This window comes from Pseudophryne corroboree, chromosome 7 (genome assembly GCF_028390025.1).
Source record: "Pseudophryne corroboree isolate aPseCor3 chromosome 7, aPseCor3.hap2, whole genome shotgun sequence".
Lineage (NCBI taxonomy): Eukaryota > Metazoa > Chordata > Amphibia > Anura > Myobatrachidae > Pseudophryne > Pseudophryne corroboree.
The window spans coordinates 291022482-291047955 of record NC_086450.1 but is presented as its reverse complement, the minus strand read 5'-3'; the positions used below and the strand labels follow the sequence as shown (position 1 = coordinate 291047955).

General features: G+C 47.0%; 1 protein-coding gene across 6 annotated transcripts in view; it reads right to left on the bottom strand.

Annotated features, from left to right (window-relative positions):
• Nucleotides 1-1721: 1721 nt before the first annotated feature.
• Nucleotides 1722-25474, bottom strand: part of SNRNP25 (small nuclear ribonucleoprotein U11/U12 subunit 25) — a 137437-nt gene continuing 113684 nt past the window's right edge. For 5 of the 6 annotated variants that reach the window (XM_063934217.1, XM_063934220.1, XM_063934216.1 and 2 more), the window contains 3 exons: nucleotides 4410-4484; nucleotides 3286-3350; nucleotides 1722-2005 (listed from right to left, as the gene is read on the bottom strand). In XM_063934217.1, the coding sequence (XP_063790287.1) occupies nucleotides 3293-3350; nucleotides 4410-4484 (133 nt within the window). In that variant the 3' untranslated portion in view covers nucleotides 1722-2005; nucleotides 3286-3292. The remainder of the gene's footprint in view (nucleotides 2006-3285; nucleotides 3351-4409; nucleotides 4485-25474) is intronic. The other variant, XM_063934218.1, reaches the window with a different exon arrangement.

Sequence of the window (25474 nt, the reverse complement as noted above, 5' to 3'; positions counted from 1 at the left end):
TGCAACGTTGGTGCAGAATAGGATTTCCTAGCCGGGGGGAGCTGCGGAAAATATGTAGACTAACCCGCCATAGCCTTGGGTATCTACGTATCCAGTTCATCTCCAAAAAGGGCTCCACCTGTTAAAGGTAGGCTTTCCATGCCTTTCCTGGAATCCGCATCCGCAGTCCACTGGCATAGCCACAAGCCTCTACATGCTGATACTGCCATAGCAGTAGTGCGCGGGTTGAGCAATCCATTCTCCTTTATGGCCTTTACCATAAAGTAAGCAGAATCCTGTATATGCTGTAGGAGTAAAATAATCTCCCCCCTGGACAAGGAATCTAACCCATCAATTAGATTACCAGACCATTTTGCAATGGCCCTAGTGATCCATGCACAAGCTATAGTGGGTCTTTGGGCCACCCCCACCGCTGTGTACAGAGATTTGAGAGTGGTCTCAATTTTGCGGTCTGCAGCATCCTTCAACGAAGCTGCCCCAGGAACTGGTAAAACAATCTTACGTGACAGCCTGGAAACTGACGCGTCCATTATCGGCAGGTTTTCTCATTTTTTCCTGTCATCCTGAGGAAACGGGAAGGATGTAATCAACCGTTTTGGAATCTGAAACTTCCTGTCAGGATTAACCCAAGTTGCTTCAAAAAGGGAACTTCATTCCTTGGAAGCAGGAAAAGTAGCAGAGGATTTCTTTTTTACATTGAAAAAGGATTCCTTCACGTCCTCTGACACCTTGTCAGGAATATGTAAAAGCTCTCTTATAGCTTCAATCAGGGCCTGTATTCACTGTGCTAAAGCTGCATCCCCCCCCCCCCCCTCCCGAGTCCACCTCCCCCTCCTCTGGGTCTGATGCATCATCATCGGTACCAGACAAGTGTGCGTCACTTGTCACCTATACCATCCCAATCCACTGAAAAAGCTGTACTGCCTGGACCATCACAGGACCCAAGGAAATTTGGTTGGACTACTATGCGTTAAAGGACGGGACTTTCATAAGAACTCCGCACACATGTTGAGGACTCCCTTGTTGATGCAAACTTTTGGGACTGATCATCCTCTAGCGGTGGTTTAAATTTCCGTCCATCAGACTGCGCTGTCACTCTCAAATCAACCTACGATTGTTTACGTTTTCCATCTTAAGGCCCTGTGGAATCAATGGGAACAGGCAGACTTTGGTAATATTGGTGGTGAATAGCAGTCAAATCATCCATGCAGTGTCATTTCATGTGTTGATATTTTTAACTATTTTAGTATTTGTGTACCATTTTTAAATTGAATAAATCTTTGTTATTAGACAATTCATCTTGTTATGTTAAGCGCTGCCTACACTTCCTTTTTCTGTATTTCTTTGTGATGATCTGATATATTATGGTGTGAAATACTGAATGCTAAAGCTGGGGATCCTTTTTTGAGAACACATGAAACAAGTTGGATGTATGACTTTTGTTCCATATAAAGGCATGTTTGACAGTTCTCTTGCTCTAGCATGAAATCACTAGCCTGTACAGTTTGAGAATCCAGCTCCTTCCAATACTTTATTCTCATTCTCTAACAAGCTGCTTGCCCTATTCCCTCACAGTTATTATGCCCTGTCCTCCTATCAATCACACAATATTCTATGATGCTGATAGCATCATTCCAATGATCTAATACGTTATGGATGTTCTATGTCTACAATCTTCAAAAATGTGGTAGCACAGACGCTGCAATAACAAAAGTACTGCGCATAATGTAATCATTTTATTCAAAACACTGAATAAGTACATTGCAATGGCATGTGTTTAGTGGCTGTTTAATTAAAAATAATAATAATAATAATATAAAAACAGGTAATTTCTATTTACATTACAATATATCTGTATTTTCCAGAGCCCATGAACTGACACACAACCCTCAGGTTGCACCCTCATAGTATCTTGACTGTTCAATGTATTGTAGTCGTTAGAGCATCCAGGCCACTGCTGGTTATTGATTGATCCTATTAATGTATGAATGAGCCATGCGAGAACCTGCAAAGTTGTAAAGTATATTCAAAAAAAGAAAAAAAAGAAAAAAGGATTTAGCAGTATATTTGTTTCATCTGTAAACTTTGGATGTTTATGTATTACGTAAGGGGTAGGCAACCTGCGGTACTCCAGCAGCTGTCGAACTACACATCTTAGCTTGTCTTGCCACAATTTTATCATGCTGGAACAGGAAAACGGACGTAAAAAAGGCATGCTGGGTTGTGTAGTTCCACAGCAGCTGATGTGCCTACAACTGAAATACATAATGTTTTTGGTTTCTAAGCAACTACATTCTATTTCTAATCAGTATCTGTCTCTCACGTGTGACATCTCTAAGCATCAGCTTGTCAATCAAATTCTTGACTTATCCAATTGAACACAGAGGAGCAGGATTATTTAGAAGGTAGACCTGGACTACACAATTCAAATGACAATACATGTATATGCAGACAGACAGGCCGGAGTAAATTTGTGATCAGGTGAAAGACAGTCAGGAATGATATTCATAACAGGAGCAGGTCAGGGAAAAATAAAAGTATACATTTAAAAAGAGATTACAAGAAAAGGGTCATACATAGTCTATTGACAAAACCCAAGAATATCAAATGGAAGACATACATTGGGAAAAGTGTATTGTCTGTGGTGTAGAAGGGAAATCTGGAACTGGGATAATACTAGGAATAAAGGATTGAGATGCTCTGCGCATGTAAAGAATAGGAGGGAGAGTGATATTAGAGTTGTAGATCCGTAGGTGACTCAGGGCGATGTTATAAACTGACAGACAAAGGGAGACTATGAATGGGGAACATCAGAAAGCTAGACTGACTGGCAGCACTTTTAATCTGCTTTAATGTATTTGAGGGGAATTCAACACTTCCATTGCGCTGTACTAAATTCTTCCCTTTGAATAAAAAGTTCTAAATACAGTGTTACTAGTAAGTGTCCTTAGTTTTAGTGATCTATGAAGCACACTACAGAGCTAGGATTAATAGAAACAATTGCCGGGTTTGTAACGTATTGAGTGTAAGAATTACAGTCATTTCTGAAACTGATACGAGAAGGACGGCAGAATGAATCATGTGGAGGATTGAGCAAAACTCATTACAAGGAATCCTCCCAAGGTTGTAGAGCAACAACCAAACTAGGCAACAGCAGCAGAACGCCACAAGAGGCTGGGTATGGTGGGATCTTCCTATCAAAAGCAGAGGTGACGTGATGTATTTCCAATAACGCAACATAGGGACTAATATATTTATCAGAATCCAAAATATATAAACACTCACCATGACACTACTTTTTTTTAAGCCTCTTCACAAAAGCCACCTCGTCTCTGTTTTTAATACCATATCTAAAAGACAGCATAAATTATTAAAAACACCACCTGCAAATCTATTAATTTTCAAATTCACTCATAGGTAGAACACATTCTGTTCTCGTATATTATTTTTCATATATATATATATATATATATATATATACACAAACATACACACACATATACTGCCTGCTTTAGCATGCAGCACACACAAATACTGAACAATTTTATTTAACTCCGAATTAGAGTTGAGCTTGGACAAGTACAATGGCTCTCCTAAAACTAAATCTGTCTTTCAATTTTAGGCGGAGACTGACTCACCTCCAACCATGTTTGCAATACAGGACAAATTCATAGGGGCCAATTCAGAGTTGAACGCTAGTTGGCCGGAAACTACTCCGCCATTGTATGCACAGAACTACAAGTAAGCAGCTCTGCTCATAGGCTGCCCTCATCCATATGCTTTGTTTAATAGCAGTCACCATTATCTGTGCGCACTTACACCATCCCTAGACCTGATGAAGAGGGATCTCTGTGTAAGCTCGGTTCTGCATAGACTGCATGTACTGTAGAAGCCCCATGGTTACCCAGTTACTCCCCTTCAGCCGCATGCATAGATAAGACTGAGTTGCATAGACTCTGAATTGGCTATGGAGCCTGTACTACCTAATATTCCAATCTGCTCTACAGTTCTGTGAGCTACTCGTTCTCCACAACGAATACTGAATATTCACTTACATCCTATTGGCTACTGCTGTTAATGATTAAAAATAACTTATTGCTTGTGTGTATGTGTATGATAATCCTCTGTTAGGGCAGATATCCCATATTAGGGGTATGTTATAATGTCTTCAACTTCAAGCAAACATTTACATGCTAGGGGAGATTTAACACATCTTCCCCTCTGCTTTTATGAATCGTCTCCTGGAGCAACCTCCACCAGCTGCTACTTTGTGACCACATATTACTGTATATTGGAACCAATTGGGTGATGTGATGTACAGTAAGATACCTTCAGTTTTATCACAGCTCATATACTGTATATGTACATTTCAGGCGCAAACTCTGTTGAATGATATTATATAAACTTACTCACGAATACATTTCTCATCATTATCCAGCTTCTCTCCAGAAAACGACAACTGGTATGTTCTCCACACATATTTCCTAGTTATACAAACATTTAATAATAAACAGTAAGAGTTACTGAACAACACAAAAGAAAAAAACTAAAAACATATTGCCAGCTAATATCTACTAACAATCATACAAAAGGGTAGACCACATACATCACCAGCCCTATAAACAAAATCAAACTTATTTTACATGTTTAGGGCGTTATTCAAATGCTATATCATGCCCAATCTCCTTTCTAAAGTGATCCCCGTTATTACGCCAATAGGAATCTGGATTAGCTGCGTAAAGAGTTGGGTGCCCTCGCTGTCCCAGGGGTAGCGAGCTGAAATTATTATACCACTCCCATCAGGAGAAACAAGACGGGTGTGAAGGGGGTGTAAAGAATTGAATACTGCCCTTAGTATGAGTTAATCGTGCAGATTTTTTTTGCGTCATAAAAAAAATGGTAAAATGTTTATTCAATATAAATGGGGCAATACTTACAGCACAACTGTATTAGTAAAACACCCAAATATGCACTTCTTGTTTGTACCCCTCACCTTATAATAATGTAACGGTTGTCAGTCTCACTAGGCTACTTGCCTGCCAACTACTTCTAATAGGATCTTTGTAGAGGAGGAAATATATACCAACATCTACAAAAAACACAGGTAAATCATTTCTGTTTATTTCCTTATTAGAGATCTGCAGACAAAATAGGCTCTAATCCACATAAAGCAGACACTGGCTATAATTATCTAAAACTCCCAAAGAAATGGCTGTTTGAAAATGGGAAACACTCTGGTCGTCCTGGGTTACAGATCCATTTTCCATTAAGAAGCCATATAATATCAAGAGGGTAAGTTCAAGAGGGGGAAGAAGTGGGAGAACACATGGGTAATAGTCATAGGATCTCAAATTATGGCTAAGACTCAGCTTTCCCACAAAAATAGGGTTGACAATACAGTAAAGAAAATGTACTTGTTTTATGAGTAAGCTGCTTTTTGGAGTTCGGACATATGTAGTTTTATGTAGGTAGATACAGGTTGAGTATCCCATATCCAAATATTCCAAAATACGGAATATTCCAAAATACAGAATTTTTTGAGTGAGACTGAGATAGTGAAACCTTTGTTTTCTGATGGCTCAATGTACACAAACTTTGTTTAATACACAAAGTTATTAAAAATATTGTATTAAATAACCTTCAGGCTGTGTGTATAAGGTATATATGAAACATAAATGAATTGTGTGAATGTACACACACTTTGTTTAATGCACAAAGTTTAAAAAAAATATTGGCTAAAATTACCTCCAGGCTGTGTGTATAAGGTGTATATGAAACATAAATACATTCTGTGCTTAGACTTAGGTCCCATTGCCATGATATCTCATTATGGTACGCAATTATTCCAAAATACGGAAAAATCCGATATCCAAAATACTTCTGGTCCCAAGCATTTCGGATAAGGGATACTCAACCTGTAAACCATAAAAAAAATAAGATTTTACTCACCGGTAAATCTATTGCTCGTAGTCCGTAGTGGATGCTGGGAACTCCGTAAGGACCATGGGGAATAGACAGGCTCCGCAGGAGACTGGGCACTCTAAAAGAAAGATTTGGTACTATCTGGTGTGCACTGGCTCCTCCCACTATGACCCTCCTCCAGACCTCAGTTAGGATACTGTGCCCGGAAGAGCTGACACAATAAGGAAGGATTTTGAATCCCGGGTAAGACTCATACCAGCCACACCAATCACACCATATAACTCGTGATACTACACCCAGTTAACAGTATGAAATATAACTGAGCCTCTCAACAGATGGCTCAACAATAACCCTTAGTTAGGCAATAACTACATACAAGTATTGCAGACAATCCGCACTTGGGATGGGCGCCCAGCATCCACTACGGACTATGAGAAATAGATTTACCGGTGAGTAAAATCTTATTTTCTCTGACGTCCTAGTGGATGCTGGGAACTCCGTAAGGACCATGGGGATTATACCAAAGCTCCCAAACGGGCGGGAGAGTGCGGATGACTCTGCAGCACCGAATGAGAGAACTCAAGGTCCTCCTCAGCCAGGGTATCAATTTTGTAGAATTTAGCAAACGTGTTTGCCCCTGACCAAGTTGCAGCTCGGCAAAATTGTAAAGCCGAGACCCCTCGGGCAGCCGCCCAAGATGAGCCCACTTTCCTCGTGGAATGGGCTTTTACTGATTTAGGATGCGGCAATCCAGCCGTAGAATGCTCCAGCTGAATTGTGCTACAAATTCAGCGAGCAATAGTCTGCTTTTGAAGCAGGAGCACCTATTTTGTTGGGTGCCTACAGGATAAAAAGCGAGTCAGTTTTCCTGACTCCAGCCGTCCTGGAAATATAAATTTTTAAGGCCCTGACTACGTCCAGTAACTTGGAATCTTCCAAGTCCCTAGTAGCCGCAGGCACTACAATAGGTTGGTTCAAGTGAAAAGCTGATACCACCTTAGGAAGAAACTGGGGACAAGTCCTCAATTCTGCCCTATCCATATGGAAAATCAGATAAGGGCTTTTACATGACAAAGCCGCCAATTCTGACACACGCCTGGCCGAAGCCAAGGCCAATAACATGACCACTTTCCACGTGAGATATTTCAAATCCACAGTTTTAAGTGGCTCAAACCAATGTGATTTTAAGAAACTCAACACCACGTTGAGATCCCAAGGTGCCACAGGAGGCACAAAAGGGGGCTGAATATGTAGCACTCCCTTTACAAATGTCTGAACTCCAGGCAGTGAAGCCAGTTCTTTCTGGAAGAAAATCGACAGAGCCGAAATCTGGACCTTAATGGAACCCAATTTTAGGCCCATAGTCACCCCTGACTGTAGGAAGTGCAGAAAACGACCCAGCTGAAATTCCTCTGTTGGGGCCTTCCTGGCCTCACACCACGCAACATATTTTCGCCAAATACGGTGATAATGGTTTGCGGTTACTTCTTTCCTGGCTTTTATCAGCGTAGGAATGACTTCTTCCGGAATGCCCTTTTCCTTTAGGATCCGGAATTCAACCGCCATGCCGTCAAACGCAGCCACGGTAAGTCTTGGAACAGACAGGGCCCCTGCTGTAGCAGATCCTGTCTGAGCGGTAGAGGCCATGGGTCCTCTGATATCATTTCTTGAAGTTCTGGGTACCAAGCTCTTCTTGGCCCATCCGGAACCACGAGTATCGTTCTTACTCCTCGTTTTCTTATTATTCTCAGTACCTTTGGTATGAGAGGCAGAGGAGGGAATACATAAACCGACTGGTACACCCACGGTGTCACTAGAGCGTCCACAGCTATTGCCTGAGGGTCCCTTGACCTGGCGCAATATCTAGTTTTTTGTTTAGGCGGGACGCCATCATGTCCACCTGTGGCCTTTCCCAACGGTTTACCAACAGTTGGAAGACTTCTGGATGAAGTCCCCACTCTCCCGGGTGTAGGTCGTGTCTGCTGAGGAAGTCTGCTTCCCAGTTGTCCACTCCCGGAATGAACACTGCTGACAGTGCTAAGACGTGATTTTCCGCCCATCGGAGAATCCTTGTGGCTTCTGCCATCGCCATCTTGCTTCTTGTGCCGCCCTGTCGGTTTACATGGGCGACTGCCGTGATGTTGTCTGATTGGATCAGTACCGGCTGGTTTTGAAGCAGAGGCCTTGCCAGACTTAGGGCATTGTAAATGGCCCTCAGTTCCAGAATATTTATGTGTAGGGACGACTCCTGACTTTACCAAAGTCCTTGGAAATTTCTTCCCTGTGTGACTGCCCCCCAGCCTCGAAGGCTGGCATCCGTGGTTACCAGGACCCAGTCCTGTATGCCGAATCTGCGGCCCTCTTGAAGATGAGCACTCTGCAGCCACCACAGTAGAGATACCCTGGTCCTTGGAGACAGGGTTATCAGCCGATGCATCTGAAGATGCGATCCCGACCACTTGTCCAAGAGGTCCCACTGAAAGGTTCTTGCATGGAACCTGGCGAATGGAATTTTGCTTCGTAAGAAGCTACCATTTTTCCCAGGACTCGTGTGCAGTGATGCACAGATACCTGTTTTGGTTTCAGGAGGTCTCTGACTAGAGATGACAGCTCCTTGGCTTTCTCCTGCGGGAGAAACACTTTTTTCTGTTCTGTGTCCAGAACCATCCCCAGGAACAGTAGGCGTGTGGTAGGAACCAGCTGTGACTTTGGAATGTATAGAATCCATCCGTGCTGTTGTAGCACTTCCCGAGATAGTGCTACTCCGACCAACAACTGCTCCTTGGACCTCGCCTTTATAAGGAGATCGTCCAAGTACGGGATAATTAAAACTCCCTTTTTTCGAAGGAGTATCATCATTTCTGCCATTACCTTGGTAAAGACCCTCGGTGCCGTGGACAGTCCAAACGGCAGTGTTTGGAATTGGTAATGGCAATCCTGTACCACAAATCTGAGGTACTCCTGGTGAGGATGGTAAATGGGGACATGTAGGTAAGCATCCTTGATGTCCAGGGATACCATGTAATCCCCCTCCTCCAGGCTTGCAATAACCGGCCTGAGCGATTCCATCTTGAACTTGAATTTTTTTAAGTATGTGTTCAAGGATTTCAAATTTAAAATGGGTCTCACCGAACCGTCCGGTTTCGGTACCACAAACAGTGTGGAATAGTAACCCCGTCCTTGTTGAAGTAGGGGCACCTTGACTATCACCTGCTGGGAATACAGCTTGTGAATTGCCTCTAGCACAGCCTCCCTGCCTGAGGGAGTTGTCGGCAAGGCAGATTTGAGGAAACGGCGGGGGGGAGACGCCTCGAATTCCAGCTTGTACCCCTGAGATACTACTTGAAGGATCCAGGGATCCACCTGTGAGCGAGCCCACTGACACGCCTGTGGAGCCCCCGCGTCATGCGGTGGACTCAGAGGAAGCGGGGGAAGAATTTTGATTCTGGGAACTGGCTGACTAGTGCAGCTTTTTCCCTCTTCCCTCGTCTCTGTGCAGAAAGGAAGCGCCTTTGACCCGCTTGCTTTTCTGAAGCCGAAAGGACTGTACCTGATAATACAGTGCTTTCTTAGGCTGTGAGGAAACCTGAGGTAAAATTTTTTTTTCCCAGCTGTTGCTGTGGATACGAGGTCCCAGAGACCATCCCCAAACAATTCCTCACCCTTATAAGGCTCTATGTGCCTTTTAAAGTCAGCATCACCTGTCCAGTGTCGGGTCTCTAATACCCTCCTGACAGAATGGACATTGCATTAATTCTGGATGCCAGCCGGCAAAATATCCCTCTGTGCATCCCTCATATATAAGACGACGTCTTATGTTCGCAAAATAGTATCCCTGTTTGACAGGGTTACAGACCACGCTGCAGCAGCACTATCTGAAGGTCTCAGTCTAGTACCTGAGTGTGTAAATACAGACTTCAGGATAGCCTCCTGCTTTTTATCAGCAGGTACCTTCAAAGTGGCCGTATCCTAAGACGGCAGTGCCACCTTTTTTGACAAACGTGTGAGCGCCTTATCCACCCTAGGGGATATCTCCCAGCGTAACTTATCCTCTGGCGGGAAAGGGTACGCCATCAGTAACTTTTTAGAAATTACCAGTTTCTTATCGGGGGAACCCACGCTTTTTCACACTTCATTCACTCATTTGATGGGGGAACAAAACACTGCCTGCTTTTTCTCCCCAAACATAAAACCCTTTTTTAGTGGTACTTGGGTTAATGTCAGAAATGTGTAACACATTTTTTATTGCCGGGATCATGTAACGGATGTTCCTAGTGGATTGTGTATATGTCTCAACCTCGTCGACACTGGAGTCAGACTCCGTGTCAACATCTGTGTCTGCCATCTGAGGGAGCGGGCGTTTTTGAGCCCCTGATGGCCTTTGAGACGCCTGGGCAGGCGCGGGCTGAGAAGCCGGCTGTCCCATAGCTGTTACGTCATCCAGCCTTTTATGTAAGGAGTTGACACTGTCGGTTTATACCTTCCACCTATCCATCCACTCTGGTGTCGGCCCCACAGGGGGCAACATCACATTTATCGGCATCTGCTCTGCCATCACATAAGCCTCCTCATCAAACGTGTCGACACAGCCGTACCGACACACCGCACACACACACAGGGAATGCTCTGACTGAGGACAGGACCCCACACAGCCCTTTGGGGAGACAGAGAGAGAGTATGCCAGCACACACCAGAGCGCTATATAATTTTGGGATTAACACTATATTGAGTGAATTTTTCCCAATAGCTGCTTGTATATACAATATTGCGCCTAAATTTTGTGCCCCCCCCTCTCTTTTTAACCCTTTGAGCCTGAAAACTACAGGGGAGAGCCTGGGGAGCTGTCTTCCAGCTGCACTGTGAAGAGAAAATGGCGCCAGTGTGCTGAGGGAGAAGCCGCGCCCCTTTTTCAACTGACTTTCTCCCGCTTTTTCTGGAATACTGGCAGGGGTAATTTTACATCTATATAGCCTCTAGGACTATATATGATGTAGATTTGCCAGCCAAGGTGTCATATATTGCCCTCAGGGCGCCCCCCCCCAGCGCCCTGCACCCTCAGTGACCGGAGTGTGAAGTGTGCATGAGGAGCAATGGCGCACAGCTGCAGTGCTGTGCGCTACCTTGGTGAAGACCGAAGTCTTCTGCCGCCGATTTTCCGGACCTCTTCTTGCTTCTGGCTCTGTAAGGGGGACGGCGGCGCGGCTCCGGGAACGAACACCAAGGCCAGTTCCATGCGGTCGATCCCTCTGGAGCTAATGGTGTCCAGTAGCCTAAGAAGCCCAAGCTAGCTGCAAGCAGGTAGGTTCGCTTCTTCTCCCCTTAGTCCCTCGATGCAGTGAGCCTGTTGCCAGCAGGTCTCACTGTAAAATAAAAAACCTAAAATAAACTTTCTTTCTAGGAGCTCAGGAGAGCCCCTAGTGTGCATCCAGCTCGGCCGGGCACAGAAATCTAACTGAGGTCTGGAGGAGGGTCATAGTGGGAGGAGCCAGTGCACACCAGATAGTACCTAATATTTCTTTTAGAGTGCCCAGTCTCCTGCGGAGCCCGTCTATTCCCCATGGTCCTTACGGAGTTCCCAGCATCCACTAGGACGTCAGAGAAATAAGATTTTACTTACCGGTAAATCTATTTCTTGTAGTCAGTAGTGGATGCTGGGGACTCCGTAAGGACCATGGGAATAGACGGGCTCCGCAGGAGACAGGGCACTTTAAGAAAGAATTTGGATACTGGTGTGCTCTGGCTCCTCCCTCTATGTCCCTCCTCCAGACCTCAGTTAAAGAAACTGTGCCCGGAAGAGCTGACAGTACAAGGAAAGGATTTTGGAATCCAGGGCAAGACTCATACCAGCCACACCAATCACACTGTATAACTTGTGATAAACTTACCCAGTTAACAGTATGAACAACAATAGAGCATCAGATCAACCCTGATGCAACTATAACATAACCCTTATGTAAGCAATAACTATATACAAGCATTGCAGAAGAAGTCCGCACTTGGGACGGGCGCCCAGCATCCACTACGGACTACGAGAAATAGATTTACCGGTAAGTAAAATCTTATTTTCTCTAACGTCCTAGTGGATGCTGGGGACTCCGTAAGGACCATGGGGATTATACCAAAGCTCCCAAACGGGCGGGAGAGTGCGGATGACTCTGCAGCACCGAATGAGCAAACAAAAGGTCCTCCTCAGCCAGGGTATCAAACTTGTAGAACATTGCAAAAGTGTTTGAACCCGACCAAGTAGCTGCTCGGCAAAGCTGTAATGCCGAGACCCCTCGGGCAGCCGCCCAAGAAGAGCCCACCTTCCTTGTGGAATGGGCTTTTACTGATTTTGGCAGCGGCAATCAAGCCGCAGAATGAGCCTGCTGAATCGTGTTACAGATCCAGTGAGCAATAGTTTGCTTTGAAGCAGGAGCACCCAGCTTGTTGGGTGCATACAGGATAAACAGCGACTCAGTTTTCCTGACTCTAGCTGTTCTGGCTACATAAACCTTCAAAGCCCTGACCACATCTAGTAACTCGGAATCCTCCAAGTCACGAGTAGCCACAGGCACCACAATAGGTTGGTTCATATGAAAAGATGACACCACTTTTGGCAGAAATTGCGGACGGGTCCGCAATTCCACCCTGTCCATATGGAAAACCAGATAGGGGCTTTTACGTGACAAAGCCGCTAATTCTGACACACGCCTAGCTGAAGCCAAGGCTAATAGCATGACCACCTTCCACGTGAGAAATTTTAACTCCACGGTTTTAAGTGGCTCAAACCAGTGTGACTTTAGGAAACTCAACACCACGTTAAGATCCCAAGGTGCCACTGAAGGCACAAAAGGGGGCTGAATATGCAGCACTCCCTTTACAAACGTCTGAACTTCAGGAAGAGAAGCCAGTTCTTTTTGAAAGAAAATGGATAGGGCCGAAATCTGGACCTTAATGGAACCCAATTTTAGGCCCAAAGTCACTCCCGACTGTAGGAAGTGAAGGAAACGGCCCAGCTGGAATTCCTCCGTAGGGGCATTCCTGGCCTCACACCAAGCAACATATTTTCGCCAAATACGGTGATAATGTTTAGCCGTCACGTCCTTCCTAGCCTTTATCAGCGTAGGAATAACCTCATCCGGAATGCCTTTTTCTGCTAGGATCCGGCGTTCAACCGCCATGCCGTCAAACGCAGCCGCGGTAAGTCTTGGAACAGACAGGGCCCCTGTTGCAACAAGTCCTGTCTTAGAGGCAGAGGCCATGGGTCCTCTGTGAGCATTTCTTGCAGCTCTGGATACCAAGTCCTTCTTGGCCAATCCGGAACAATGAGTATTGTTCTCACTCCTCTTCTTCTTATGATTCTCAGCACCTTGGGTATGAGAGGAAGAGGAGGAAATACATAGACCGACTGGAACACCCACGGTGTCACTAGTGCGTCTACAGCTATCGCCTGAGGGTCTCTTGACCTGGCGCAATACCTCTGTAGCTTCTATTTGAGGCGGGATGCCATCATGTCTACTTGTGGCAGTTCCCACCGACTTACAATCTGCGTGAAGACTTCTTGATGAAGTCCCCACTCTCCCGGGTGGAGGTCGTGCCTGCTGAGGAAGACTGCTTCCCAGTTGTCCACTCCCGGAATGAACACTGCTGACAGTGCACTTACGTGATTCTCCGCCCAGCGAAGAATTCTGGTGGCTTCCGCCATAGCCACCCTGCTCCTTGTGCCGCCTTGGCGGTTTACATGAGCCACTGCGGTGATGTTGTCTGACTGAATCAGCACCGATCGGTCGCGAAGCAGGGTCTCCGCTTGACGTAGGGCGTTGTATATGGCCCTTAGTTCCAGGATGTTGATGTGAAGGCAAGTCTCCTGACTTGACCACAGACCTTGGAAATTTCTTCCCTGTGTGACTGCTCCCCACCCTCGGAGGCTTGCGTCCGTGGTCACCAGGACCCAGTCCTGAATGCCGAATCTGCGGCCCTCGAGAAGGTGAGCACTCTGCAGCCACCACAGGAGAGACACCCTGGCCCTGGGGGATAGGGTGATCAGCTGATGCATTTGTAGATGTGATCCGGACCACTTGTCCAACAGATCCCATTGAAAGGTCCTCGCATGGAACCTGCCGAAGGGAATGGCCTCGTATGATGCCACCATCTTTCCCAGGACTCGCGTGCAGTGATGCACCGACACCTGTTTTGGTTTTAATAGGTCTCTGACCAGTGTCATGAGCTCCTGAGCCTTCTCCATCAGGAGATAAACCCTCTTCTGGCCTGTGTCCAGAATCATGCCCAGGAAAGGTAGGAATCAATTGCGACTTTGGAATATTTAGAATCCAGCCGTGCTGTTGTAACACTTCCCGAGAGCGTGCCACGCTGATCAGCAACTGCTCTCTGGACCTCGCAATTATGAGGAGATCGTCCAAGTATGGGATAATTGTGACTCCTTGCCGTCGCAGGAGCACCATAATTTCCGCCATTACCTTGGTAAATATTCTCTGTGCCGTGGAGAGACCAAACGGCAACGTCTGGAATTGGTAATGACAATCCTGTACCACAAATCTGAGGTACTCCTGATGAGGTGGATAAATGGGGACATGAAGGTAAGCATCCTTTATGTCCAGAGACACCATAAAATCCCCCCTTCCAGGCTTGCGATGACCGCTCTGAGCGATTCCATCTTGAACTTGAACCTTTTCAGGTATATGTTCAGGGATTTTAAATTCAATATGGGTCTGACCGAACCAGAGCCGGCCATAGGCAAACTAGGCAATTGCCTAGGGCATTTGATATGCCTAGGGGCATCGGCAGCTTCTGCTGATTAAAATGATATGCAGCATGCCTATATTCTGTATGTAGCATTTCATATGCAGATACAGCCACAGTCTCACACAGTATATAGGCATGCTGCATATCAGTTTAAACAGCAGAAGCTGCTTGTGCATCCTAGCCACATAGCAATGCAAATAAGATGAATTTTCATTACAAAAAAGGTGCCCGACGTTAGCATTGATGCAAGATTTGTGAGGACACATCTGTATCCAAGCAAAGGCAGAGGTGTTAGTGGAAGTGTGAGTGCTGTGTGCACGTGAGTGGGTTGGTTGTGCAGTAGTGTTCGGGAATATGTGTAAGGAGCATTATGTGTGTCATGTAAAAATGCATTAATAATGTGCAACATATGTGTAAAGGGCCACTATGTGTGTCATTATGTGTATAAGGGCATTAAAAATGCGCGGCATATGTGTAACAGGGTACTACTGTCTGTGTGTCATTATGTGTATAGGGGCATTAATAACGTGCGCCATATGTGTAAGGTACATTATGCGTAAAATAGCATTAATAAAGGTTGTCATAATGTGTAAGGCGCATTATGCTTATAAGGACTTTAATGTGTCTCATATGTTTAAGGGGCATTACTGTGTGGAATTGTGTATAAGGTGCTCTACTATGTGGCTTTGCATATAGAAAAGGCACTACTGTGTCGTCTAATGTGACTAAAGAGCAATAAGGTGTGGTGTAATGTGAATAAGGAGCAATTCACTGTGATGTAATGTGAATAAGGGGCTCTACTGTGAGGAGTAACGTTTATAAGGTAAAGTGATACTACTGTGGGATGTAATATGAATTATGGACACTATCGCAAGATAAAATGTGAATAAAGTTGCAGTACTGTGTGGCGTAATTGGAATTGGGGTTATTATTGTGTGGCCATGCCCCTTCCCAGCAAGAAGATGCCCCTTTTTGGGCTGTGCGTCAAATGTGCGAACTATTCCTATTTAAAATATAGGGGGTACAAGGACTGCTATGGGTGAGGGGTTATGGTGCTGGGAAAGAGGTGCAAGGTCAGAGGCAGAACCAGCGGTGGTGCTAGGGGGCACCAGCCAAAATCTTGCCTAGGGCATCATATTGGTTAGGGCCGGCTCTGGACCGAACCGTCCGGTTTCGGTACCACAAACATGGTCGAATAGTAACCCCTTCCCTGTTGAAGGAGGGGAACCTTTACCACCACCTGCTGAAGATACAATTTGTGAATTGCAGCTAACACTATTTCCCTCTCTAAGGGGGAAGCTGGCAGGGCCGATTTGAGGTAACGGTGAGGGGGCATCTCTTCGAATTCCAGCTTGTATCCCTGAGACACAATCTCTATAGCCCAGGGATCCACCTGGGAGTAAACCCACTTGTGGCTGAAATTTCGGAGACGCGCCCCCACCAGGCCTAGCTCCGCCTGTGGAGCCCCAGCGTCATGCGGTGGATTTAGTGGAAGCCGGGGAGGACTTCTGTTCCTGGGAACTAGCTGTATTGTGCAGCTTCTTTCCTCTACCCCTGCCTCTGGCAAGAAAGGACGCACCTCAGACTTTCTTGCCTTTTTGTGATCGAAAGGACTGCATTTGGTAATACGGTGCTTTCGTAGGTTGTGAGGGAGCATTAGGCAAAAAATTTGACTTTCCAGCCGTAGCTGTGGAGACCAGGTCCGAGAGACCCTCCCCAAACAACTCCTCACCCTTGTAAGGTAAAACCTCCATGTGCCTTTTTGAGTCGGCATCTCCTGTCCATTGCCGAGTCCACATGACCCTTCTGGCAGAAATCGACATTGCATTTATTCTAGAGCCCAGTAGGCTAATGTCTCTTTGAGCATCTCTCATATATAGGACAGCGTCTTTTATATGCCCCAGGGTCAGTAAATAAGAATTTACTCACCGGTAATTCTATTTCTCGTAGTCCGTAGTGGATGCTAGGACTCCGTAAGGACCATGGGGAATAGCGGCTCCGCAGGAGACTGGGCACAACTATAAAGAAAGCTTTAGGTCTAACTGGTGTGCACTGGCTCCTCCCACTATGACCCTCCTCCAGACTTCAGTTAGGATACTGTGCCCGGAAGAGCTGACACAATAAGGAAGGATTTAGAATCCCGGGTAAGACTCATACCAGCCACACCAATCACACCGTATAACTCGTGATACAATACCCAGTTAACAGTATGACAACAACTGAGCCTCTCAACAGATGGCTCAACAATAACCCTTTAGTTAAACAATAACTATATACAAGTATTGCAGACAATCCGCACTTGGGATGGGCGCCCAGCATCCACTATTAACTACGAGAAAATAAGATTTTACTCACCGGTAAATCTATTTCTCGTAGTCCGTAGTGGATGCTGGGAACTCCGAAAGGACCATGGGGAATAGCGGGCTCCGAAGGAGGCTGGGCACTCTAGAAAGATTTATGACTACCTGGTGTGCACTGGCTCCTCCCACTATGACCCTCCTCCAAGCCTCAGTTAGGACACTGTGCCCGGACGAGCTGACATAATAAGGAAGGATTTTGAATCCCGGGTAAGACTCATACCAGCCACACCAATCACACCGTACAACTCGTGATACTATATCCAGTTTGACAGTATGAAAACAACTGAGCCTCTCAACAGATGGCTCAACAATAACCCTTTAGTTAGCAATAACTATTTACAAGTATTGCAGACAATCCGCACTTGGGATGGGCGCCCAGCATCCACTACGGACTACGAGAAATAGATTTACCGGTGAGTAAAATCTTATTTTCTCTGACGTCCTAGTGGATGCTGGGAACTCCGAAAGGACCATGGGGATTATACCAAAGCTCCCAAACGGGCGGGAGAGTGCGGATGACTCTGCAGCACCGAATGAGAGAACTCAAGGTCCTCCTCAGCCAGGGTATCAAATTTGTAGAATTTTGCAAACGTGTTTGCCCCTGACCAAGTAACAGCTCGGCAAAGTTGTAAAGCCGAGACCTCTCGGGCAGCCGCCCAAGATGAGCCCACCTTCCCTGTGGAATGGGCTTTCACTGATTTAGGATGCGGCAGTCCAGCCGCAGAATGCGCCTGCTGAATCGTGTCACAGATCCAGCGAGCGATAGTCTGCTTAGAAGCAGGAGCACCCAGCCTGTTGGGTGCATACAGGATAAATAGCGAGTCAATTTTCTTGACTCTAGCCGTCCTGGAAACATAATTTTTCAAGGCCCTGACTACGTCCAGTAACTTGGAATCCTCCAAGTCCCTAGTAGCCGCAGGCACCACAATAGGTTGGTTCAAGTGAAAAACTGATACCACCTTAGGGAGAAACTGGGGACGAGTCCTCAATTCTGCCCTCTCCATATGGAAAATCAGATAAGGACTTTTATATGACAAAGCCGCCAATTCTGATACACGCCTGGCCGAAGCCAAGGTCAATAACATGACCACTTTCCGCGTGAGATATTTTAGATCCACGGTTTTTAGTGGTTCAAACCAATGTGATTTTAAGAAAACTCAACACCACGTTGAGATCCCAAGGTGCCACTGGAGGCACAACCGGGGGCTGAATATGCAGCACTCCTTTTACAATGTCTGAACTTCAGGTACTGAAGTTAATTCTTTCTGGAAGAAAATCGACAGAGCCGAGATCTGTATCTTAATGGAGCCTAATTTTAGGCCCATAGACACTCCTGCTTGTAGGAAATGCAGAAATCGACCTAGTTGAAATTCCTCTGTTGGGGCCTTTTGTGGCCTCACACCAAGCAACATATTTCCGCCATATGCGGTGATAATGTTTTGCAGTTACATCTTTCCTGGCTTGAATCAGCGTAGGAATGACTTCCTCCGGAATGCCCTTTTCCTTTAGGATCCGGCGTTCAACCGCCATGCCATCAAAACGTAGCCGCGGTAAGTCTTGGAACAGACAGGGCCCCTGCTGCAGCAGGTCCTGTCTGAGCGGCAGAGGCCATGGGTCCTCTGATATAATTTCTTGGAAGTTCTGGGTACCAGGCTCTTCTTGGCCAATCCGGAACCACGAGTATCGTTCTTACTCCTCGCCTTCTTATTATTCTCAGTACCTTTGGTATGAGAGGCAGAGGGGGGAACACATAAACCGACTGGTACACCCACGGTGTTACCAGAGCGTCCACAGCTATCGCCTGAAAGTCCCTTGACCTGGCGCAATATCTTTTATAGCTTTTTGTTGAGGCGGGACGCCTTCATGTCCACCTGTGGCCTTTCCCAATGGTGTACAATCCTTTGGAAGACTTCTGGATGAAGTCCCCACTCTCTCGGGTGGAAGTCGTGTCTGCTGAGAAGATCTGCTTCCCAGTTGTCCACTCCGGGAATGAACACTGCTGACAGTGCTAACACATGATTTTCCGCCCATCGGAGAATCCTTGTGGCTTCTGCCATCGCCATCCTGCATCTTGTGCCGCCCTGTTGGTTTACATGGGCGACTGCCGTGATGTTGTCTGATTGGATCAGGACCGGCCTTTTGAAGCAGAGGCCTTGCCTGACTCAGGGCATTGTAAATGGCCCTCAGTTCCAGAATATTTATGTAGGGAAGTCACCTGACTTGACCAAAGTCCCTGGAAGCTTCTTCCCTGTGTGACTGCCCCCCAGCCTCAAAGGCTGGCATCCATGGTCACTAGGACCTAGTCCTGTATGTCGAACCTGCGGCCCTCTTGAAGATGGGCACTCTGCAGCCACTACAGTAGAGATACCCTGGTCCTTGGAGACAGGGTTATCAGCCGATGCATCTGAAGATGTGATCCGGACCACTTGTCTAACAGGTCCCCCTGAAAAGTTCTTGCATGGAACCTGCCGAATGGGATTGCTTCGTAGGAAGCTATCATTTTTCCCAGGACTCGCGTGCAATGATGCACCGATAACTGTTTTGGCTTCAGGAGGTTTCTGACTAGAGATGACAGCTCCTTGGCTTTCTCCTCCGGGAGAAACACTTATTTCTGGTCTGTGTCCAGAACCATCCCCAGGAACAGTAGACGTGTCGTAGGAAACAGCTGTGTCTTTGAACTGTTTAGAATCCAACCGTGCTGTTGTAGCACTTTCCAAAATAGTGCTACCCCGACTAGCAACTGCTCCTTGGACCTCGCCCTTATAAGGAGATTGTCCAAGTACGGGATCATTAAAAACTCCCCTTTTTCGAAGGAGTATCATCATTCCGGCCATTACCTTGGTAACACCCTCGGTGCCATGTACAGTCCAAACGGCAGAGTCTGGACTTGGTAATGGTAATCCTGTACCACAAATCTGAGGTACTCCTGGCGAGGATAGTAAATGGGGACATGCAGGTAAGCATCCTTGATGTCCCGGGATACCATGTAATCCCCCTCGTCCAGGCTTGCAATAACCGCCCTGAGCGATTCCATCTTGAACTTGAATTTTTTTATGTATGTGTTCAAGGATTTTAAATATAAAAAAGGGTCACACCGAACCATGCGGTTTCGGTACCCCAAACCGTGTGGAATAGTAACCCCGTCCTTGTTGAAGTAGGGGCACCTTAAGTATTACCTGATGGGAATACAGCTTATTAATTGCCTCTAGCACAGCCTCCCTGCCTGAGGGAGTTGTCGGCAAGGCATATTTGAGGAAACGGCGGGGGGAATACATCTCGAATTCCAGCTTGTACCCTTGAAATACTACTTGAATGAAACAGGGATCCACCTGTGAGCGAGCCCACTGATCGCTGAAATTTTTGAGACGGCCCCCCACCGTACCTGGCTACACCTGTGGAGCCCCCGCGTCATGCTGTGGACTCAGAGGAAGCGAGAGAAGAATTATGATTCTGGGAATCTGGTGCAGCTTTATCCCTCTTCCCTTGTCTCTGTACAGAAAGGAAGCGCCTTTGACCCGCTTGCTTTTCTGAAGCCGAAAGGACTGTACCTGATAATACAGTGCTTTCTTAGTCTGTGAGGAAAACGGAGGTAAAAATATTTCTTCCCAGCTGTTGCTGCGGATACGAGGTCCCAGAGACCATCCCCAAATAATTCCTCACCCTTATAAGGCAGAATCTCTATGCGCCTTTTAAAGTCAGCATCACCTGTCCAGTGACAGGTCTCTAATACCCTCCTGACAGAATGGACATTACATTCATTTTGGATGCCAGCCGGCAAAATATCCCTCTGTGCATCCCTCATATATAAGACGACGTCTTTAATATGTTCTCATGTTAGCAAACTAGTATGTTTGACAGGGTCACCGACCACGCTGCAGCAGCACGCTCTGCAGGTTTCAGTCTAGTACCTGAGTGTGTAAAAACAGACTTCAGGATAGCCTCCTGCTTTTTATCAACAGGTACCTTCAAAGTGGCCGTTCCTAAAACGGCAGTGCCACCTATTTTGACAACCGTGTGAGCGCCTTATCCAGCCTAGGGGATATCTCCCAGCGTAACTTATCCTCTGGCGGGAAAGGGTACGCCATCAGTAACTTTTTTGAAATTACCAGTTTCTTATCAGGGGGAACCCACGCTTCTCACACACTTCATTCATTCATCTGATGGGGGAACAAAACACTGCCTGCTTTTTCTCCCCAAACATAAAAAACCCATTTTTAGAGGTTAATGTCAGAAATGTGTAACACATTTTTTATTGCCGGGATCAAGTCACGGATGTTCCTAGTGGATTGTGTATATGTCTCAACCTTGTCGACACTGGAGTCAGACATCTGTGTCTGCCATCTGAATGAGCGGGCGTTTTTGAGCCCCTGATGGCCTTTGAGACGCCTGGGCAGGCGCGGGCTGAGAAGCCGGCTGTCCCACAGCTGTTACGTCATCCACCCTTTTATGTAAGGAGTTGACACTGTCGGTTAATACCTTTCACCTAACCATCCACTCTGGTGTCGGCCCCACAGGGGGCGACATCACATTTATCGGCATCTGCTCCGTCACTATATAAGCCTCCTCCTCAAACATGTCGACACAGCTGTACCGACACACCGCACACACACAGGGAATGCTCTGACTGAGGACAGGACCCCACAAAGCCCTTTGGGGAGACAGAGAGAGAGTATGCCAGCACACACCAGAGCGCTATATAATGTGGGGATTAACACTATAACTGAGTGAATTTTCCCCAATAGCTGCTTGTATATACAATATTGCGCCTAAATTTAGTGCCCCCCCTCTCTTTTTAATCCTTTGAGCCTGAAAACTACAGGGGAGAGCCTGGGGAGCTTTCTTCCAGCTGCACTGTGAAGAGAAAATGGCGCCAGTGTGTCTGAGGGAGATAGCTCCGCCCCTTTTTCGCGGCCTATTCTCCCGCTTTTTTCTGGATTCTGGCAGGGGTATTTACCACATATATAGCCTCTGGGGCTATATATTGTGGTATTTTTGCCAGCCAAGGTGTTTTTATTGCTGCTCAGGGCGCCCCCACCCTCAGTGACCGGAGTGTGAAGTGTGCATGAGGAGCAATGGCGCACAGCTGCAGTGCTGTGCGCTACCTTGGTGAAGACTGATGTCTTCTGCCGCCGATTTTCCGGACCTCTTCTTGCTTCTGGCTCTGTAAGGGGGACGGCGGCACGGCTCCGGGACCGAACACCAAGGACTGGGCCTGCGGTCGATCCCTCTGGAGCTAATGGTGTCCAGTAGCCTAAGAAGCCCAATCCGGCTGCAAGCAGGCGAGTTCGCTTCTTCTCCCCTTAGTCCCTCGCTGCAGTGAGCCTGTTGCCAGCAGGTCTCACTGAAAATAAAAAACCTAATTCTATACTTTCTTTCTAGAGGCTCAGGAGAGCCCCTAGTGTGCATCCAACCTCGGCCGGGCACAAGATCTAACTGAGGCTTGGAGGAGGGTCATAGTGGGAGGAGCCAGTGCACACCAGGTAGTCATAAATCTTTCTAGAGTGCCCAGCCTCCTTTGGAGCCCGCTATTCCCCATGGTCCTTTCGGAGTTCCCAGCATCCACTAGGACGTCAGAGAAATAGAATTACCGGTGAGTAAATTCTTATTTTCTCTGACGTCCTAAGTGGATGCTGGGACTCCGTAAGGACCATGGGGATTATACCAAAGCTCCCAAACGGGCGGGAGAGTGCGGATGACTCTGCAGCACCGAATGGGCAAACTCTAGGTCCTCCTCAGCCAGGGTGTCAAACTTGTAGAATTTAGCAAATGTGTTTGACCCCGACCAAGTAGCTGCTCGGCAAAGTTGTAAAGCCGAGACCCCTCGGGCAGCCGGCCAAGAAGAGCCCACCTTCCTCGTGGAATGGGCTTTTACTGATTTAGGATGCGGCAGTCTAGCCGCAGAATGTGCAAGCTGAATCGTACTACAGATCCAGCGAGCAATAGTCTGCTTTGAAGCAGGTGCACCCAACTTGTTGGGCGCATACAGGATAAATAGCGAGTCAGTCTTTCTGACTCCAGCTGTCCTGGAAACATAGATTTTCAGGGCCCTGACTACGTCCAACAACTTGGAAGCCTCCAAGTCTGTAGTAGCCGCAGGCACCACGATAGGTTGGTTCAGATGAAAAGCTGATACCACTTTAGGAAGAAACTGGGGACGAGTCCTCAATTCTGCCCTATCCATATGGAAAATCAGATAACGGCTTTTACATGACAAAGCCGCCAATTCTGAAACACGCCTGGCCGAAGCCAAGGCCAACAACATGACCACTTTCCACGTGAGATATTTCAATTCCACGGTTTTAAGTGGCTCAAACCAATGTGACTTTAGGAAATCCAACACCACGTTGAGATCCCAAGGTGCCACTGGAGGCACAAAAGGGGGCTGAATATGCAGCACTCCCTTAACAAAAGTCTGAACTTCAGGTAGTGAAGCCAGTTCTCTCTGGAAGAAAATCGATAGAGCCGAAATCTGGACCTTAATGGAACCCAATTTTAGGCCCATAGTCACCCCCTGACTGTAGGAAGTGCAGGAAACGGCCCAGCTGAAATTCCTCCGTTGGGGCCTTCCTGGCCTCACACCACGCAACATATTTTCGCCATATGCGGTGATAATGGTTTGCGGTTACTTCTTTCCTAGCTTTAATCAGCGTAGGAATGACTTCCTCCAGAATGCCCTTTTCCTTCAGGATCCGGTGTTCAACCGCCATGCCGTCAAACGCAGCCGCGGTAAGTCTTGGAACAGACAGGGCCCCTGCTGCAGCAGGTCCTGTCTGAGCGGCAGAGGCCATGGGTCCTCTGACATCATTTCTTGAAATTCCGGGTACCAAGCTCTTCTTGGCCAATCCGGAACAATGAGTATAGTTCTTACTCCTCTTCTCCTTATTATCCTCAGTACCTTTGGTATGAGAGGAAGAGGAGGGACCACATAAACCGACCGGTACACCCACGGTGTCACTAGAGCGTCCACAGCTATCGCCTGCGGGTCTCTTGACCTGGCGCAATATCTTTCTAGCTTTTTGTTTAGGCGGGACGCCATCATGTCCACCTGTGGCCTTTCCCAACGGTTTACAATCAGTTGGAAGACTTCTGGATGAAGTCCCCACTCTCCCGGGTGGAGGTCGTGCCTGCTGAGGAAGTCTGCTTCCCAGTTGTCCACTCCCGGAATGAACACTGCTGACAGTGCTAACACATGATTTTCCGCCCATCGGCGAATCCTTGTGGCTTCTGCAATCGCCGTCCTGCTTCTCGTGCCGCCCTGACGGTTTACATGGGCGACCGCCGTGATGTTGTCTGACTGAATCAGTACCGGCTGGTTTTGAAGCAGGAGTTTTGCCTGACTTAGGGCATTGTAAATGGCCCTCAGCTCCAGAATATTTATGTGCAGGGAAGTCTCCTGACTTGACCATAGTCCTTGGAAGTTTCTTCCTTGTGTGACTGCCCCCCAGCCTCGAAGGCTGGCATCCGTGGTCACCAGGACCCAGTCCTGTATGCCGAATCTGCGGCCCTCTTGAAGATGAGCACTCTGCAGCCACCACAGCAGAGACACCCTGGTCCTTGGAGACAGGGTTATCAGCCGATGCATCTGAAGATGCGATCCGGACCACTTGTCCAACAGGTCCCACTGAAAGGTTCTTGCATGGAACCTGCCGAATGGAATTGCTTCGTAGGAAGCTACCATCTTTCCCAGGATCCGCGTGCAGTGATGCACCGACACCTGTTTTGGTTTTAGGAGGCCTCTTACTAGAGATGACAGCTCCTTGGCCTTCTCCTCCGGGAGAAACACTTTTTTCTGTTCTGTGTCCAGAACCATCCCCAGGAACAGTAGACGTGTCGTAGTGACCAGCTGTGACTTTGGAATATTTGGAATCCAGCCGTGCTGTTGTAGCACCTCCCGAGATAGTGCTACCCCGACCAACAACTGCTCCCTGGACCTTGCCTTTATCAGGAGATCGTCCAAGTACGGGATAATTAAAACTCCCTTCTTTCGAAGGAGTATCATCATTTCGGCCATTACCTTGGTAAAGACCCTCGGAGCCGTGGATAGACCGAACGGCAACGTCTGGAATTGGTAATGACAATCCTGTACCACAAATCTGATGTACTCCTGGTGAGGATGGTAAATGGGGACATGCAGGTAAGCATCCTTAATGTCCAGTGATACCATGTAATCCCCCTCGTCCAGGCTTGCAATAACCGCCCTGAGCGATTCCATCTTGAACTTGAATTTTTTTATATACGTGTTCAAGGATTTCAAATTTAAAATGGGTCTCACCGAACCGTCCGGTTTCGGTACCACAAACATTGTGGAATAGTAACCCCGTCCTTGTTGAAGTAGGGGCACCTTTACTATCACCTGCTGGGAATACAGCTTGTGAATTGCCTCTAACACTGCCTCCCTGCCTGAGGGAGTTGTTGGCAAGGCAGATTTGAGGAAACGGCGGGGGGAG